Below are 20402 nucleotides of genomic sequence, written 5' to 3'. Positions count from 1 at the left end.
GTCTCTTTTTCACCAGGAAAACAATAGCCTTCCCAGAAGACCCATACAGCAGGCTCCACTTTCATTTCATTGGCCAGGAAAGGTCAAATAGCCACTTTAGCTGCAGGGATCGCAAGGAGATAAGTTTTTAACTGGGCATATTTCTCCATATGACATGGAAGAAGAGAGAGTAGGTAAACAGGTACTGGGAAGCAGCGAGCTGTGTCCTCCATACTGGTTCACCTCTCTGGTTTCTTTGAAGATCAGGATTCCTCTGGTTTACTGCTATGCCATAGTATACTGACCTTTTCCTTTCTTTTCTTTTTAAAATAATTTAATTAATTAATTTTATTTATTTATTTTTGGTTGCTTTGGGTCTTTGTTGCTGTGTGTTGGCTTTCTCTAGCTGCAGCCAGTGGGGCTGCTCTTCAATGCGGTGCACAGGCTTCTCATTGCAGCGGTTTCTCTTGCTGCAGAGCCCGGGCTCCAGTAGTTGCAACACGCAGGCTCAGTAGTCGTGGCAGACAGGCTTAGTTGCTCCAAGGCATGTGGAATCTTTCCCGACCAGGGATCAAACCCGTGTCCCCTGCTTGGGCAGGCAGAATCCTATCCACTGTACCACCACCAAGGAAGTTTCTCCCCTCTTTAATTGGGGCCAACCTCTTTCTTATCTCAAAGACTTTTGCATTTATAATCCTGTCTGGAAGCTCTTTTCCCAGATTTTCCAGGGGCTGCAACTTCATGTCATAGGTAATTTGCAGAACTCCTCAGAAGAGCCTTGTCTCACACTTCTCCCTTATCATCTAAGGTAGCCAGCCACTTCTGCTCCAATTAGTCTTTTCCACAGCAAGTTGTCTATTCATTGCACTTCCTCTAATCTGTAATTTCCAGTTTGTTTACTTATTTATAGTTGATTTCCCTCCCCTTGAAAGTAAGCTTCCTGCAAGCAGGACCTGGTCCAGCTTGTTCATGAAGGAAGGAGTTCAGAACAAGTCTCCCTTAAATGTGTTAGTTTGGCATGTGAATTATTTTGAGGTGAAGAAAATCAGGGCTCAAAAGACTCAGGAAGAGCTTTCTACCACCCTTAAACTGCTTGAAAGAAGTTAGATAGAGTGTCTGGTCCAGAAAGAGATCACTACAAAGAATGTGGGCTAGGTGGGGTGGGCTGGGGAGAGCTCGGTGGATCCATTTATTTTGAATTCCTCACTGTGTCCCATTGTCTCTGCCTAGCATGACAAACATTTGCTCTTCCAATCTTTCTGTGAGTTGTCTTCCTTCTCTTTGAAGACCCTCATGCCTAATCTGTCTCCTTAGCTCAGGATGGCCTATAAGCTTTAATTGCCTGCATGCCTTTGACCCTCTCATGTCTGTGTGAAGCTCTCATATGTATGAAATTAAATTTATTCCTCCTTAGTTAATCTGTCTTAATTAATCAATAAGCCAAAAATAAAATTTAGAAGGGTGGACTTCCAAGGTGACAAAGTGCTAAAGAATCTGCTTGCTAATGTAGAAGATTCAGAGATGTGAGTTTGCTCCCTGGGTTGGGAAGATCTTCTGGAGAAGGAAATGGCAACCCACTCCAGTATTCTTGCCTGGAGAATCCCATGGACAGAGGAGCCTGGCGGCTTACAGTCCATGGGGTGGCAATAGAGCCAGACATAACTGAGCATACATGCATAGAAGGGTAGAGGAAAATTTTTTCCTCCCTTACATTCACAGTTGTATTCCTGGCATTTCAGGGATGCATGCATACTAAGTAACTTCAGTCATGTCCAACAGTTTGGGACCCTATGGTCTGTAGTGAGAGAGTTAATTCTTAGGTAGATTGATAAGGAGTCTGGGGCCTTCAAGGAGGAAGGGGTCCAGAGCCCTTAAGAAGCAGAGAGGGGTCCAGGGCTCTTAAGGAGGAGAAAAGGACAAACTTTTTTTTTCTACGTTCCTTCCTCTTAGTCACATAAAATGTTTTTTCTTTAAACCCAGAGCTAATGGCTCAAGGGTATATTTTTCCTTAAGCTCTGTTCAGTTCAGTTCAGTTCAGTTCAGTTCCGTTGCTCAGTCGTGTCTGACTCTTTGTGACCTCAAGGACTGCAGCACATCAGGCCTCCCTGTCCATCACCAACTCCTGGAGTTTACTCGTGTCCATTGAGTCGGTGATGCCATCCAACAATCTCATCCTCTGTCGTCCCCTTTGCCCTCCACCTTCAATCTTTCCCAGCATCAGGGTCTTTCCCAATGAGTCAGGTCTTCACATGAGGTGACCAAAGTATTGGAGTTTCAGCTTCAACATCAGTCTTCCCAATGAATATTCAGGACTGATTTCCTTTAGGATGGACTGGTTGGACCTCCTTGCAGTCCAAGGGACTCTCAAGAGACTTCTCCAACACCACAGTTCAAAAGCATCAATTCTTTGGTGTTCAGTTTTCTTTATAGTCCAACTCTCACATCCACACATGACTACTGGAAAAACCATAGCTTTGACTAGACGGACCTTTGTTGGCAAAGTAATGTCACTGCTTTTTAATATGCTGTCTAGGTTGGTCATAACTTTTCTTCCAAGGAGTAAGCATCTTTTAATTTCATGGCTGCTGTCACCTTCTGCAGTGATTTTGGAGCCCCCCAAAATAAAGTCTGCCACTGTTTCCACTGTTTCCCCATCTATTTGCCATGAAGTGATGGGACTGGAAGGAATGATCTTAGTTTTCTGAATGTTGAGTTTTAAGCCAACTTTATCACTCTCCTCTTTCACCAAGAGGCTCTTTAGTTCTTCTTCGCTTTCTGCCACAAGGATGGTGTCATCTGCATATCTGAGGTTATTGATATTTCTTCCAGCAATCTTGATTCAAGCTTGTGCTTCACCCAGCCCAGCGTTTCTCATATAAGTTAAATAAGCAGGGTGACAATATACAGCCTTGACGTACTCCTTTTCCTATCTGGAACCAGTCTGTTGTTCCATGTCCAATTCTAACTGTTGCTTCCTGACCTGCATGCAGGTTTCTCAAGAGGCAGTTCAGGTGGTCTGGTATTCCCATCTCTTTCAAAATTTTCCACAGTTTATTGTGATCCACACAGTCAAAGGCTTTGGGATAGTTTATAAAGCAGAAATAGATGTTTTTTCTGGCACTCTCTTGCTTTTTTGATGATCCAGTGGATGTTGGCAATTTGATCTCAGATTCCTCTGCCTTTTCTAAAACCAGCTTGAACATCTGCAAGTTCACAGTTCACATATTGTTGAAGCCTGGCTTGGAGAATTTTGAGCATCATTTTACTAGTGTGTGAGATGAGTGCAACTGTGTGGTAGTTTGAGCATTCTTTGGCATTGCCTTTTTTTGGGGATTGGAATGAAAACTGACCTTTTCCAGTCCTGTGGCCACTGCTGAGTTTTCCAAATTTGCTGGCATATTGAGTGCAGCACTTTCACAACATCATCTTTTAGGATTTGAAATAGCTCAACTGGAATTCCATCACCTCCTCTAGATTTATTCATAGTGATGTTTCTGTTAGATAGTTAGAATAGGGAAAAAGAGTCCAAAATGGCGGTGGCTAAAAGACCTGGAAGGGAAAGCCTGCGAAAATAGAACAAAGGAAGGTTGGAGGACCTGAGTGAGAACGTCAGGTAAAACACGCAACGCTCCTGCCTAAGCCCAATTTGCATAGGACAGGCCCAGGGGGAACAAAAAAACATATAAAAAGAGGAGCCAAAGCCCTCTTCTCTCTCTCTCTCTCTCCCACACGATGGGGCGCTCTTCTCTTCCCGTCTTTGGATTGAAGTGCCCTCACACCTCGAAGATGGATTTTCCTGCTATCATCTAAATAAATAGAGCTGTAACACTGAGCTATAACAGTGATTTATTTAAGAGCTATAACACGGTCTGTCCTCCGAGAGCTGTGACCCGCCAAGGGGCTTTAATGTCCATCACTCCAAATCTTTGTTGTGATGAGACAAAGAACCGAGGAGCATACACTCGCCTGACACTTCCTAAGGCCCACTTGACTTCACATTCCAGGATATCTTGCTCTAGGTGAGTGATCACACCATCGTGATTATCTGGATCATTAAGATTTTTATTGTACAGTTCTTCTGTGTATTCTTGGCACCTCTTCTAAATATCTTCTGCTTCTGTTAGGTCCATACCATTTCTGTCCTTATTGATATGCCACAGCCTTTGACTGTGTGGATCACAGTCAAAGATCACAGTTAAAGATCCACAGACTTGTGGATCACATGGCTGTATATTGTCACCCTGCTTATTTAGTTTGACCCCAGCTCCACCCATCAACAGAATATTGGATTAAAGATTTACTGAGCACGCCCCTCTGATCAGAACAAGACCCAGTTTCCCCCTCAGTCAGTCTCTCCCAGCAGGAAGCTTCCATAAGCCTCTTATCCTAAACTCTGTACTAAGGATTATATAACAACAATGTATCTTGCTCAAGGACATGTTTCTCCTTTTTAACAGGAACCTTATAATTAATCTTGTTATTTTATGTTGTGGGAGTAGGTCTAGTAAGACCTTTCTATTGTTAGTTCTAATCTTGTTATATTAAGATGTATGTTGTGGGAGTGGGTCTGGTAAAAGCATATAAGGCCTTAATAAGACTAGTGAGTGGGGGCACTCTCTGTTCCCCTTCTGATGTCTATGTCAGAAACTTTCTCTGTCCTTTTTTATACCTTAATAAAACTCTGCTACACAAAAGCTCTTGAGTGATCAAGCCTGGTCCCTGGCCCCAAAGCTAAATCTTCTTTGGAGATCATGAATCCGACATCATTCAGCATAAGCTATCAGTAGTCTGCCAGGCTCCTCTGTCCATGGGAATCTCCAGGCAAGAATACTGGAGTGAGTTGCCATGCCCTTCTCCAGGGGATCTTCCTGACCCAGGGATGGAACCTGTGTCTCTTATGTCTTCTGCATTGGCAGGCGAGTTTTCTTTGCCACTAGCGCCACCTGGGAAGCAGTTGCTGGTGAATGGTTAAGTGACCAGTTAATATCTGTTGTATACAAAATAAATGGAAAAGGGGAAAACAGTTGGAATTCTTTTAGCATATCTATCAATTCTAGTAATCACCTACACTGCTTCCCTACTGAAAAGTATTTATTTGTCAGAGTCTTTTGTCTGTCTCACCAACTATTATAAGATGCCCGTAAGTGTGTGCAGACCTGGGAGTAGACATCTCTGAAGGGAGATGGAGACCTGAAGGAGACCTGGTTGTTGGAGCCAACTGTGGTGCAGGTCCAGTGCCAGGAAGCTGGTTTTGTCTGCATGGGAGTTGGTTTTGCCTGAGTGGCTGTGTAGTTTCTTAAACTGAGTCCACTCCAACTTCCCCTCAAGGAATGTAGTGTTTGGAGACTAGGACTTGAGGAACTTCTATGAGAACACCTTTCAGATTTTCTGTTCTTTGGTCAGAGGTTTTGTGACTCACACTGCCTTATTCCTCTTCTCCCTAATGACTAATAAGTTGGCTGAACTATTTGATAATTTGGTTGATAAGCGGAGCCTTTTTTTAACAGAGCCTGCCTAGTACCTTTTCAGTGTTGAAAAAGGGACAACAGGTCCACACTGAAGTCACTTATTTAAGTCCCCAGTATTCTTGCCTGGAGAATCCCATGGACAGATGAGCTTGGCAGGCAATAGTCCAAGGGGTCACAAAGTTGGACACGACTGAGCAACTAACACTTTGTTCACTTCATGCTAAGCCCCACAGAAGCAAACTAAAACTTCATACCCAATTGTGGTTTCAGCATCTCTTTGAAATGTAATTTATTAAAACCAATCAGCCTGGAATTTCCTGACCAGCACCAGTGAGGTGATACCCATCATAAACCCCAACCCTTCTCCCAAAGAAAGGTGATCTTGCCTGAAAGAATAATCCCCCCCCCCTTTTTTTCATTTTGACTTTCTTGTCCCACTCCTTCCTGCCTTTTTAAAATTTTTGGCTGCACTGGGAGGCATGGGGGATCTTAGTTCCCTGACTAGGTATTGGACCCAGGCCCTCTGCAGTAGAAGCAGAGTGTTCTAACCACTGGACCACCAGGGAACTCTTCTTTCCTGCTTTTAAAAACCTTCCATTTGTACAGTTCCTTAGAGCTCCTTTCTATTTGTTAGATGGGATACTGCCTGATTCATGAATCATTCAACAGAGCCAATTAGATCTTCAAATTCGCTCAGTTGAATTTTGTTTTTTAAGTTTAAGCAGAGGTTAATGGCTGTCAAAAACTTTGACAACAAAGTTTATCTGACTTCAGGAAGCCAAGTCCAGATATTTATTTTTTAAAAGTTTTAAGTATATTTTAACAATAGTACTTTGCTACCTGGATAGAGTGTTAAAGATAATCAAATCTGAACACTAAAGTGGTAAAGACATATTTTGTTTAGTAACACTGTAACCAAAAGTAGGGTTCTGGGGTGTGCCACGCAAAAGCCAATAACAAGGCCAGGTTGGTGGAAAGGCAATTGTGTTTTACTTTGGATGCTGGTAAGGGGATGGGGAGGCAGTGGGTGTGGCCAATGCCTGTCCAAAGGCTGCCCCCTGCAGCACCCCACGGGCAATCAGGGGCTAGAGCTGTTCTACGCTGAGGGAGGGGCTGCCTGCAGAAACAGCACAGTCAGCTCTGACAGTCATCTGGAAATTGGTCATTGGGGATTCAGCTAGCATCATCTTGACTGTTTTAAGTACAGTTAATTTTCAGTTCTAGGGTTGGTTCGTTTCCACCTCTTGAGGCCAGTTCTCAGAATCGTGGCAGCTTATGTCACACAATCTGTTCATCATGTGCTAACTTCTCCATCTTGTGGAGTGTTCAGTATCTATAAGACAGCTCACAGGATATGGCTCAGAATATCATCTATAGCCCTTGAGAAGGAGCTAAATGTCCTCGACTGTACTTAATTGTCAAACTATTATTCTTTGGTCCCTTTGACTATTTTCCTTTGTTTCTGCATGTTCTCACTTCTCTGAGCAAACGTATTCTTTGGCTAAAGTTCTTTCACAGACAAAAGGCAGGCAGAGGATATGGGGGACAAGGACCATAGGGTCTTGCTTTGTTTCAATACTGCAGTATGAACTAAACTCTACTTCCCTGAAACAGAAGGCTGGAGACTATTCAAGGGCTGGAGTGTGCTAAGGGGTGGTAGAGAGGTGGGTGGGTGATCCATGTGACTAGGCCATCTGGTTTAACAGGTATTTGTCAGAGGAGAAGAAGTAGTACTAAAGAAAAGTTCTGGGTGGCAGATTTATACCACCAAGGCAGAGAAAAGATTTCTAATTGCAAGCTTTCTAAACTGCCCAAGAGAGGGGTCTGGGGTCTGACTGCCTATCCAGGTTTTGCCTGGAACAAAAGGGGTTGAAGGGGAGGGTGTGGGTAGGGGTTGATGCTGGGATCACTCTATGGACAAGACCTTAAGCTTCTAGAAGCCAAAATAGAGTAATGAAATACAATTTATATTTTAAGGCAGGACAAGAAAAAATTAAAACAAACTTCTCTGAGAACTGTGGCTCCTCCCTTCCTCATTACACATTAACCAGAACTTGTCAAAGATCAGTTTGAGAATTTACAAAGTTCTCAACCATAAAGATCAATTTTTTTCCTTTATTCTGACCCTAGCGATATAACTTCTTAAAAGAAGTATGTTCTTTCCCTGCGCTGTAGGGGGGGTCATGGTAACTTAAGGCTATCTTGACATGTGCTTACCTGGAGTATATATCTTGGTAAAATTTATGTAAATATATTAGTCATTTTGATGGATGATCCTTTGTCTCAAAAAGTTTTTTGACTGTGCCTTCAACTTCTAACAGGCAGAATGGTTCTCAGAGCTTTCTGAGACTCTTCTTCCTGCATTAACCTCACCAGTTCAGTCGCTCAGTCGTGTCCGACTCTTTGCAACCCCATGGACTGCAGCACACCAGGCCTCCCTGACCATCACCAACTCCCAGAATTTACTCAAACTCACGTCCATTGATTCGATGATGCCATCCAACCATCTCATCCTCTGCCATCCCCTTCTCCTCCCACCTTCAATCTTTCCCAGCATCAGGGTCTTTTCAAATGAGTCAGTTCTTCGCATCAGGTGGCCAAAGTATTGGAGTTTCAGCTTCAGCATCACTCCTTCCAATGAATATTCAGGACTGATTTCCTTTAGGATGGACTGGTTGGATCTCCTTGTAGTCCAAGGGACTCTCCAGAGTCTTCTCCAACACCACAGCTCAAAAGCATCAATTCTTCGGTGCTCAATTTTCTTTATAGTTCAACTCTCACATCATCAGTTAAAATCATCAGTTTGGCTCAAATAAAATACTCTTGTTTTCTTCTTAACTTGCTAGTTAACTGAATTTTCATCAACAAAAGTTTGGTTCAGTTTCTCAGTACATTGGTTCAGATGGAGCTTTCACATACCAAGAAGTCTATGGTCTTCAGAAAAGTTGTTAAGGTTTGATAAATCTGGCTTTTGAGATGGTGAGAAGTTTTATGTCTGTGTCCATACCCCACTACTGAAACAGTGGATTACATACTTAAAAGGTAAATATCCACACACACTTTAATAAGATAATGAGATACATGCATCCCAATGTTCACAGAAGCACTATTTACAACAGCCAGGACATGGAAACAACCTATATGTCCATCAGCTGAAGAATGTTTAAAGAAGATGTGGTACATATACAACGGGCTACTTCTTTGCCATGAAAAGGAATGAAACTGTGTTATTTGCAGAGACATGGATGGCTGGCATACAGAGGTAAGTCAGAAAAACATATATAAGAATATTAACACATAAATGTGGAATCTAGGGAAGCGGTAAAGATAATCTTATTTGCAAAGCAAAAATAGAGGCACAAATGTAGAGGAAAAAAAAGTATGGATACCAAGGGGGAAAGGGGAGGGGAGTGGAATGAACTGGGAGAATGGGATTGACCTATATACACTATCATGTATAAAGTAGATGATTAACGAGAACCTAGGGCTGTGTAACTAGAGATTATCATACTAAGTGAAGTAAGTCAGGAAGAGAAAGATACTAACCATAGAATATCACCCATATGTGGAATCTAAAAAGAACGACACATAAGAATCTATGAAACAGAAGCAGATCCACAGACAACAGATCTGTGGTGGCCAAGGGGCAGGAGAGGAAGAGACTTGCTCCTGGAAGTCTGGTGTTGGTAGATACAAATTATTACACTTAGAATAAAGAAAAAACAAGGCCTTAATGTATAGCATAGGGAACTACAGTCAACATCCTGTGATAAACTATACTGAAAAATATTAAAAATATATTAAAAAAATGTGTATACTACTGCATCTTATAATTTCAGACCTAAAAAAAGATAATGACAAACCAAGTGTCAAACAGAAATCGCTTTACAAACTGTTCTGACAATGTTGATGTACAATTTCCGGTTCGGCCAATCGCTGCCTCTGGAGTTATAGACCAGATGCTGCCCTTGTCCCTCCTCCACGCTGTGTGCTTATTTCACAGCTGGTTTTACTCCTCCGCAGGTTTGCTAAGGCCACACAAGGCAAAGCCTCGTGAAATTTACTCATGAGGTGAACATCTTCGTAAAAAAAGGAACTGAAAAGCCTCAGATACGGGGAGTCCAAGTCTCTGGCCTACCTCCTTCTCCTGTAACCAACTTGTAATCAGATATGACTAGGATTGTAACTCCTTCCTCCCTGAGGGGGGGGGGGGGGAAAGGAGGGCACACTTCTCTTAATCCCCTTCCTTTTTCTTCTCCTTCCCAACTTCTCGGTTTCTTTCAGCTTCCCTTTTCCCTACCGCTTTCTCGATGGTACCCCGAGACCCCTGTCCAAAGCCCTCACAATCACGGGATCCGCAAGGATGAAAAGCCGAAGGCGGGCGCTATGAAGCCCGCACCTCCTCTCTTTTCGGCGCTGTCGTAAAGTGCCGTCGCGCAGCGGAGCGTTACTGGAGCTGGTACCTTGCGCGTCACTTGGGGATTCGAAGTGGGCTTTTATTTTGGGAGGGCGTCTAGTCCCTGTGTGTTAATGAAATTGACGTAGCTACTTCCTCTCCGGAACCGGAGGGCCGCCCGGTCCCAGTACCCGCTGGACGCCCGGGGCTCGGGGCTGTGGGGCGGGCGGAGCCTGAGGCCCAAGCTACCTCGCTCCGCGAATCTTCCGGGCCGCTGATGGCCGGAGGCTTCCTGGGGAAGACTTTAGCCGCCGTGTCCCTCTCTGTCGCCCTGGCCTCTGTGACTGTCAAGTACTTGGGCGGCTGCAGCGTCGCGGCGTGCAGGTATTCCCGCTTCTAGCGCTGACTCCTTCTCCCGAGTCTTTGCGTTGCGGCTGGTAACCAGCTTCTGGTCGGGTGGTTTCAGGAGGCTCTGCTTGGGTCCCAGCTTTTTACAGCCATACGCACGTTTTTTTTTTTTTTAAAGTCTCTAAAATATTTTACTTGTCTTTTGAGAAAAGCAAGTGGTGGCACGCTTTCTTATGATACTTGAAGTCTGTCCTCTGCCGTGAGTCACTAACATTATTTGTCCCCAGAGAGTTTAAATAGCGAACCGTTTAAATGGTGTAAAATGAAAAGTGTAAGTCGTCATTCCTCTACTTCTCCATTTCAGTGTAGATAAAATATTTATTACTTACCTCTTTTAAAAAAAATTTGCCTTGGATAAATTTAGGGATTTGTGGTATCTCATACTGTCTCCTCTTATTCGTTCCTCCTGGTTTCTGAACACATGTCCTAGGTACCATGCTCATGCCTGGCATCGAGTAATAAACAAGTGTTGTGAGGCTGCCTCTAGGAGTGTGTGTGTTTTTAATTATTTTTGTCACGTCATTAGACACAAGGAAATTTTCTTCTGTTTGTTTCTTCCATTTTTTTCTTCTGTCTCCGCCCGGCCCCGCCAACTCCAGTGATAGCCTTCTGGACTGGAAGGTTTCAGTTGAGGGTGTGTGAGCAAGTAGCAGCCGGTGGACAGGCTGGAAACGTCCCCTTCCTCTTCTGGTCCAGACTTTACACTTGTGGAACAATTTTTCTGCTGATTGTAGCTGCCTCAACTTTATTTCTTCAGTGTGAACTGTACAGATACTAAGCCGAAGTTTCTGCTGTGTTCTTTAATACCTAACTCACCATAGAGGTTCTAGCCCTTTTCTTTACATTTTGGTTTTATCCTGGGGATCAACAAGTACTGCCGACTTTTTGTTTGTGAATGGGGAGGGAGAGAGGGCTGATTTCCGTGGTTACTGTCCCACTGCTCATGTAGGATGTTTTGGCCCCCTTATTTCAAAGGTATTAACTTCTCTGGTGGCTCAGACAGTAAAGCGTTTGCTTGCGATGTGGGAGACCTGGGTTTGATCCCTGGGTTGGGAAGATCCCTTGGAGAAGGAAATGGCAACCCACTCCAGTACTCTTGCCTGGAAAATCCCATGGATGAAGGAGCCTGGTAGACTCCAGTCCATGGGGTCGCAAAGTCGGACACAACTGAGCGACTTCACTTTATTTCACGTGTAACTCTCCGGTGGGGCGTGTTGGTGGTGGTGTTGGGGCTCTTCGTGTTTGTGGTGAGGAGGCTGGGGTTCTATGGGAGCTCTATTATTTTCTGCACAATTTTGCCTTGCAAAATTTGAAAAAAACAGAAGTATTAAAAAAGCAGGTAGAATCCTTTGTTTCCTCAAAGCACAGAGGGACTGGTATGTGGAAAATAAAAGACATAATGCTCTTGTTTAAAAAAAAAAGAGTTGACAAAACCAATGAAAGCATAGTGTTTCAAGCAAGAATGGTTTGAGTATCAAAGGAGTAAAGGAGATCTTGGGGAAATTTTGATGAAGGCTTCTAATACTTTTACTAGAATTGATTTGACTCTGATTTGACTTCAGTTCAGTTCAGTCGCTCAGTTGTGTCCGACTCTCTGCAACCCCATGAACCACAGAATGCCAGGCCTCCCTGTCCATCACCAACTCCCGGAGTCCACCCAAACCCATGTCCATTGAGTTGGTGATGCCATCCAACCATCTCATCCTCTGTCATCCCCTTCTCCTGCCCTCAATCCCTCCCAGCATCAGGGTCTTTTCAAATGAGTCAGCTCTTTGCATCAGGTGGCCAAACTATTGGAGTTTCAGCTTCAACATCAGTCCTACCAATGAACACCCAGGAGTGATCTCCTTTAGGATGGACTGGTTGGATCTCCTTGCAGTCCAAGGGACTCTCAAGAGTCTTCTCCTTGACTATGAAGGTATAAAAGTAAAGTTCGCTATATAATGCAGTTACGTATAAAATACAACAAACAAAATAGAATAAAAACAAAAATTGATGAATTCTTTGTTTGAAGACTTAGTATATAGATTTGGTTTTAACCTAACTTATTTACCTGTAATATAAAATTTATTTTCCCTCCAGTTTTATTGAGATAAAATTGATGTTCAGCACTGTATAAGATTAATGTGTATATCATAATGATTTGAAACACAAACATCATGAAATGATTGTCACAATAAGTTTAGTGAACATCCATCATGTCCTATAGATACAACATGAAAGAAGTAGAATAAAAAAATTTTGTTGTGATGAGAACTCTTAGGATTTACTTACTATATAATATAGAGCAGTATTAGTTGTATATATCATGTTGTACATTATATCCCTAGTACTTATTTATCTTATAACTGGAAAGTCATATGTACCTTTTGACCACCTTTACCCAGTTCCCCCCTCCCCTCCACAACCTTTATGAGTTAGTTTTTTGAAGTATAATTGACCTATATAACACTATGTTCCTGTTACACAACGTACTGATTTGATATTTCCATACATCTTAACATGATCTCCAGGGTGAGTTTGGTTACCATATGTCACCATACAGGGATAACAGTTATTCTCCACACCTTATATTTCATACACATAATTTATTTATTTTGTACCTAGAAGTTTGTACCTCTTAATCTTATCCCTTTACTACTTCTTTCCACCCCCTACTACCCTCTCTTTTGGCAACTACCTGTTTGATCTGTGTATCTATGACTGTGTTTCTGTTTTCTTACGTTTGTTTTGTTTTTTAGATTCCACATATTACTAGAATCATACAGTAGTTGTCTTTCTTTTTTTTCTGACATTTCACTTAGCATAATACCCTCTAGGTCCAACCATGTCATCACAAATGGAAATATTTCCTTCTTTTTTTCTTTTAAATAGCTGAGTAATATTCCATTATGTGTGTGTGTGCATGATATCTTTATCCATTCACCTATTGATGGGCAGTTAGGCTACTTCCATATCTTGGCTGTCATAAATAATGCTGCTGTGAATATGGGGTGCATGCATCTTTTCTAATTAGTGTTTTTATTTTCTTTAGATAAATATTCAGGAGTAGAATTGCTGGATCATACAGTAGTTATATTTTAATTTTTTAAAGGAATCTCTACTGTTTTCTATAGTAACCGCATCAATTTGCATTCCCATTAGCAGTGCACAAGGGTTCCCTTTTCACCACAACCCCACCAACACTTGTTATTTGTTGTTTTTTTGATAATAGCCATTCTGACAGGTATGAGGTAGGTTTTGATTTGCATTTCTGTGATGATTAGTGATGTTGCTACTGCTACTAAGTCGCTTCGGTTGTGTCCGACTCTGTGCGACCTTATAAACGGTAGCCCACCAGGCTCCCCCGTTCCTGGGGTTCTCCAGGCAAGAACACTGGAGTGGGTTGCCATTTCCTTCTCCAATGCGTGAAAGTGAAAAATGATGTTGAGTGTATTTTAATGTTCCTGTTGGCCATCTCTATGTTCTCTTTGAAAAAAATATGTATTTGGAGCTTCCACCCATTTCTTAAGTTGGGTTGTTTGTTTTTTCTAGTGTTGTATTATGTAAGTTCTTTGTATGGTTTAGATATTAACCACTTACGAGATATATTGTTTACAAATACATTCTCCTATTCAGTAGGCAGCCTTTTTCTTTTGTTGGTAGTTTCCTTTGCTGCACAAAAGCTTTTTAGTTTAATGCAGTCCCATTTGTTTATTTTTGCTTTTGTTTCCCTTGCCAGAGGAGACATACCCCAAAAAATCTTTCTAAGACCAGTGTCAAAGAGGGTACTGATTATGTTTTCTTCTAGAGGTTTTATGGCTTCAGGTCTTGCATTTAAGTCTTTAATTCATTTTGAAATTATTTTTGTGCATGGTGTGACAGAGTAGTCCAGTTTGTTTCTTTTGCTTTTGTTGAAAAGGCTGCCTTTCCCTAGTGTGTATTCTTGCCTCCTCTGTTGTAGGTTAATTGCCCATTTAAGTGTGGGTTCATTTCTGGGCTTTCTTTTCTGTTACATTTATCTGTTGTTTTTTAGTCTCTATTTCTTTTGTTTCTGTTCTGGTCTTTATGATTTCTTTGCTTCTACTAGCTTTGGGTTTTGTTTGTTCTTCATTTTCTAGCTCCTTTAGGTGTAAGGGTTGGTTGATTGGTTGAGATTTTTCTTGTTTTATGAGAAACAAGAGAGCTTGTTTCGCAAGATAGGCTTGTAATACTATGAATTTGGGGTCGTAAAGAGTCGGACATGACTGAGTAACTTTTACTTTCCTTCTTAGAACTTCAGGTCCCTTAATTGTTCTGAAGTTGATTGAAAATAAAATTGTTTAGAAAATAAACCGTGCTAGGAAATAATAAAACAGAAGTAAAAAGGAAATTTACATCGGGATTGGTTAGATCAGCTTCTGATCTCTCTATCAAATCTGAATGAAAGCCTTGCTGGCTACATGAAAGTCTTGCGGCCCTGTCTACATGTTGGTTTTAGCCCAGTAAGACTTTTGGAGAACTGTAAGATAATAAATTTGTGTAGTTTTAAGCTGCTGAATTTGTGGAAATTTGTTATGGCAGCAGTGAAAAAATGAATACATTATGTACATAGTCTTAAATATATGTTCTTTATTTTTTCTACCATTTCTGTGTAAGATGGGATCATGTTATACACACTTTCTTGCATCTTGCTTTTCATTTTCAATAATATCGTATGAAAATACTGTCACTTGATGTCATTCTTTTTCATAGCTACTTAATAGTCATCCCATCGTGTAGCTGTTCTAATATTTATTAAGCCATCCTTACATTATTGGGCATTTCCTTTAATTCCCATTAAACACTGCTGAAATACTTTTTGTATGCATAATTGATTATTTCATTTTTATGGGCTAGGTTAGTGGAATGAAATTACTTGAGTTGCAGGATGTAAGTATGTTCATCTTTCTTGCCAAATTACTTTACAAAAATTCTGTAGCAGTTCACATCTCTACCAGCAATGTATAGGAGATGATGTTACCTTTTTAAAGGTTTGTCAGTCTACGTGGAAAAAAGAACTTACGGTTACTTAAATTTTCATTTCTTTAATCGCTAGTGATTATAACTGTCTTTTAATGTTTATTAGCCAGTTGGATCTGCTTTTCTTTGATTATTTGGTCATAATCTGCCCAATTTCCTATTCCAGTTCAGCCTTTGTCAGTTTATACAAACTCAGTATATTATAGTTACTAACCCTTTGAATGTCATCTACAGTATAGTTTGTGATTTGCTTTTTTCACTCCACTGATTGTGTCCTTTGATACACAGAAGTTTTAGTGTTGATACAGTCTGATTTACTGATTTTCTTCTGTCACTTGTGGTTTCGGTCATATCTGAGAAATCATTGCCAAATTCAATGTCATGAAATTTCCCTCTGTGTCTTCTTTTAAGAGTTTTATAGTTTTAGGTCTTAATGTTTGGGTCTTTGATCCATTTCAAGTTAATGTTTATGTATATGTAATGTATGGGTCCATCTTCATCTCTTTGCATGTGGATATCTAACTTTCCCAGCACCATTTGTTGGAAAGACTGTCCTTTCCCTTTTGAGAGTTGACACCCTTTTTTGAAAATCATCTGACTATATATGTAAGGGTTTATATCTGGACTCTATTCTATCCTATTGGCCTGTATATACACATACACATATATATATACACATAAATATATTTTTTCATATTCCTTTTCCATTATGGTTTATCACAGGATATTGAGTATAGTTCCCTGTGCTATACATTAGGACCTGGTTGTTTATCCATGTTATATATACCAGTTTGCATCTGCTAATCCCAAGCTCCCATTCCTTCCCTCTCCCCCACCCTCTCCCCGTTGGCAACCACACATCTGTTCTCCAAGTCTGAGTCTGTTTCTGTTTAGTAGATATGTTTATTTGTGTCATATTTTAGGTTCCACATATAAGTGACATCATACAGCATTTGTCTGACAGAGACTTTTTTGGGCTTTGGTAGTTGTAGAGCATGGGCTTAGTTGCCCCATGGCATATGGAATCTTCCTGGACCAGGGATTGAACCCGTGTCCCCTGCATTGACAGGTGGTTTCTTAATTACTGGATCATCAGGAAGTCCTACTCTAAAGTTTATAATTTGTACATCTATCACAGTCTGGCTTCAAGTAATACTACATTAATTTGAATACAGTGTAGGAACCTAACAACAGTATATCTCCATTTCCTTTTCTTCTTTTGTGCTATTTCTGTCATTCATTTTTGACATATGTACATTAGACCAGAGATCCCCAACCCCTGGGCCCTATTGGGAACTGAGTCACACAGCAGGTGAGCAGTGGACGAGCAAGTGAAGCTTCATCTGCCGTTCGCCATCGCTTGTATTACCACCTGACCTGTTCCCTACCTCAGCACTCCCATTACCACCAGGCCTGAATTATCCATCCCTGCCCCCTCACCCTGAGCGGTGTAAAAATTGTCTTCCACAAGACCAGTTCCTTGTGCCAAAAAGCTTGGGGACTGCTGTCTTAGAGCATTAGCTTATTATTTTCTTAAAAATGGATTCCTTCCTGTAGGCTTTAATAGTCTTTCTTTATATTTGTTTTTATGGTTGAATTTTTATTATAAAATTATCTTCTCCATCATTTGTGCTAACAAAAGTAAACTTCTGTCCCTTTTTCTTAGCTAAAATAAACTCTGTAAGTTTCAATTAGTAAGATTTAGCAATATTTTTATGTTTATAAACAGTTTCACAGATATTGGACCTTTATTCCAGTATACATCAAATTAGGATTTTCTGATTTTTAAGTCTTTGAAATTGAAAAGTTGTATTTTAGAGACTGTGAATTAGGTTCTTAAGTTAAGTATTTTGTACTGACATAAAACATTTTTCTTTTTTTTCCTGTCAGAAACTCACTTTTATCCTGCAGATTTCATGTTAATTCCAACATGATGTCTGGTTTTCATGGTACCAAACATTCCCACAACAAGGCTCGGACATCTCCTTATCCAGGTTCAAAAGTTCAACGCAGCCAGGTTCCTAATGATAAAGTGGGCTGGTTTGTTGAGTGGCGTGACTATAATCCTGTGGAATACACTGCAGTTTCTGTCCTGGCTGGACCTCGGTGGGCAGATCCTCAGATCAGGTGAGTAAATTACCTGGTGTTAGCTGGGTAGGAGACTTTTGGAGAAGGTAATGGTTGTATTTGTAAATTGTCATTTGATAGCAGAAAAATAATTTTTATCTACTGCTTGACTTTAACTGTTTCCACATTTACTTGAATTTTTGCCAAAGCTATTCAATTCATGTTTATTTATTCTTTTGGGGGTGAATGCAAAAGTAGGAAGTTAAGAAGCACTTGGAGTAACAGGCAAATTTGGCCTTGGAGTATAGAATGAAGCACGGCAAAGGCTGATAGAGTTGTGCCAAGAGAACGCACTGGTCATAGCAAACACCTTCTTCCAACAACACAAGAGAAGACAGACTCTCCACGTGGACATGACCAGATGGTCAACACTGAAATCAGATTGATTATGTTCTTTGCAGCCAAAGATGGAGAAGCTCTATACAGTCAGCAAAAACAAGACCGGGAGCTGACTGTGGCTCAGATCATGAATTCCTTATTGCCAAATTCAGACTGAAATTGAAGAAAGTGGAGAAGACCACTGACCATTCAGGTATGACCTAAATCAAATCCCTTATGACTATACAGTGGAAGTGAGAAATAGATTTAAGGGACTAGATCTGATAGACAGAGTGCCTGATGAACTATGGATGGAGGTTTGTGACATTGTACAGGAGACAGGAATCAAGACCATCCCCAAGAAAAAGAAATGCAAAAAAGCAGAATGGTTGTCTGAGGAGGCCTTACAAATAGCTGTGAAAACAAGGGAAGTGAAAAGCAAAGGAGAAAAGGAAAGATATACCCATTTGAATGCAGAGTTCCAAAGAATAGCAAGGAGAGATAAGAAAGCCTTCCTCAGCAATCAATGCAAAGAAATAGAGGAAAACAATAGAATGGGAAAGACTAAAGATCTCTTCAAGAAACTTAAAGATACCAAGGGAACATTTCATACAAAGATGGGCTCAATAAAGGACAGAAATAGTATCCACCTAACAGAAGCAGAAGATATTAAGAAGAGGTGGCAAGAATACACAGAGGAACTATACAAAAAAGATCTTCACAACCCAGATAATCACGAAGGTGTGATCACTCACCTAGAGCCAGACATCCTGGAATGTGAAGTCAAGTGGACCTTAGGAAGTGTCACTACAAGCAAAGCTAGTGGAAGTGATGGAATTCCAGTTGAGCTATTTCAAATCCTGAAAGATGATGCTGTGAAAGTGCTGCACTCAATATGCCAGCAAATTTGGAAAACTCAGCAGTGGCCACAGGACCGGAAAAGGTCAGCTTTCATTCTAATCCCAAAGAAAGGCAATGCCAAAGAATGCTCAAACTACCGCACAATTGAACTCATCTCACACGCTAGTAAAATGATGCTTAAAATTCTCCAAGTCAGGCTTCAGCAATACATGAACCGTGAACTTGCAGATGTTCAAGCTGGTTTTAGAAAAGGCAGAGGAATCAGAGATCAAATTGCCAACATCTGTTGGATCATTGAAAAAGCAAGAGAGTTCCAGAAAAAGATCTATTTCTGCTTTATTGACTATGCCAAAGCCTTTGACTGTGTGGATCATAATAAACTGTGGAAAATTCTGAAAGAGATGGGAATACTAGACCACCTGATCTGCCTCTTGAGAAACCTGTATGCAGGTCAGGAAGCAACAGTTAGAACTGGACATGGAACAACAGACTGGTTCCAAATAGGAAAAGAAGTACGTCAAGGTTGTATATTGTCACCCTACTTATTTAACTTATATGCAGAGTACATCATGAGAAATGCTGGGCTGGAGGAAGCACAAGTTGGAGTCAAGATTGCTGGGAGAAATATCAATAACCTCAGATATGCAGATGACACCACCCTTATGGCAGAAAGCGAGGAAGAACTAAAGAGCCTCTTGATGAAAGTGAAAGAGGAGAGTGAAAAAGTTGGCTTAAAACTCAACATTCAGAAAACTAAGATCATGGCATCTGGTCCCATCAATGCAGATGGTGATTGTAGCCATGAAAGTAAAAGATGCTTACTCCTTGGAAGGAAAGTTATGACCAACCTACACAGCATATTAAAGAGCAGAGACATTACTTTGCCAACAAAGCTCTGTCTAGTCAAGACTATGGTTTTTCCAGTAGTCATGTGTGGATGTGAAAATTGGACTATAAAGATAGCTGAGTGCTGAAGAATTGATGCTTTTGAACTGTGGTGTTGGAGAAGACTCTTGAGAGTCCCTTGGATTGCAAGGAGACCCAACCAGTCCATCTTAAAGGAGATCAGTCCTGGATGTTCATTGGAAGGGCTGATGCTGAAGCTGAAACTCCAGTACTTTGGCCACCTGATGCGAAGAGCTGGCTCATTGGAAAAGATCCTGATGCTGGGAAAGATTGAGGGCAAGAGGAGAAGGGGACGACAGAGGATGAGATGGTTGCATGGCGTCACCGACTTGATGGACATGGGTTTGGGTGAACTCCGGGAGTTGGTGATGGACAGGGAGGCCTGGTGTGCTGTGGTTCATGGGGTTGCAAAGAGTTGGACACGACTGAGCGACTGAACTGAACTGAACTGAACTGATGATGATCTTTCCAAATAGGTAAATCTATTTTATCATGGAGTTTTTTATTTTATGAAATGACAAGTGGTAGTTTCTGTTTTCATTTCTTTCGCTTGGGTTATCAATAACATCTTTTGTGGTTATTTTCCAACATAGCTAGACTTGTGTTTGAATAGTGAAAATGTTTTTCAGAAAGTTTTTCTGGATTACTAACAACAAGATGATGATAAAATTTGACCTGTGTGAGAAGATAGGAAAGGGATAGATAAAGGAGAGAAGAAAGAAGGAAACAAAAAACTCAAGCAGAAACATTTTGATTAGAGGTAGAATGGCTGAATGAATACAAAAACAAGACCTGTATATATGGTATCTAAAGGAGACCCACTTCAGACCCAGAGACACAGACTGAAAATGAGAGGTTGCAAAAAGATATTCCATGCAAATGGAAGTAAAAAAAAGGCTGGAGTAGCAGTATTTCTATCAGATAAACAAGACTTTAAAATAAAGACTGTTACAAGAAAC

The 20402-nt window shown here is 41.0% G+C and overlaps 1 protein-coding gene across 2 annotated transcripts in view; it reads left to right on the top strand.

Moving 5' to 3' along the window:
• Window positions 1–9863: 9863 nt before the first annotated feature.
• The window catches only part of NUDT9 (nudix hydrolase 9), a 49688-nt gene continuing 39149 nt past the window's right edge, over window positions 9864–20402 (top strand). Inside the window, exons 1-2 of one of the 2 annotated variants that reach the window (XM_043906233.1) lie at window positions 9864–10227; window positions 17122–17358. In XM_043906233.1, the coding sequence (XP_043762168.1) occupies window positions 10121–10227; window positions 17122–17358 (344 nt within the window). In that variant the 5' untranslated portion in view covers window positions 9864–10120. The remainder of the gene's footprint in view (window positions 10228–17121; window positions 17359–20402) is intronic. The other variant, XM_043906232.1, reaches the window with a different exon arrangement.

The sequence above is a fragment of the Cervus elaphus genome, chromosome 6 (assembly GCF_910594005.1).
Source record: "Cervus elaphus chromosome 6, mCerEla1.1, whole genome shotgun sequence".
Taxonomy (NCBI): Eukaryota; Metazoa; Chordata; class Mammalia; order Artiodactyla; family Cervidae; genus Cervus; species Cervus elaphus.
Note: the sequence above shows the minus strand (reverse complement) of the source record. Positions and strands in the feature narration are given on the sequence as shown.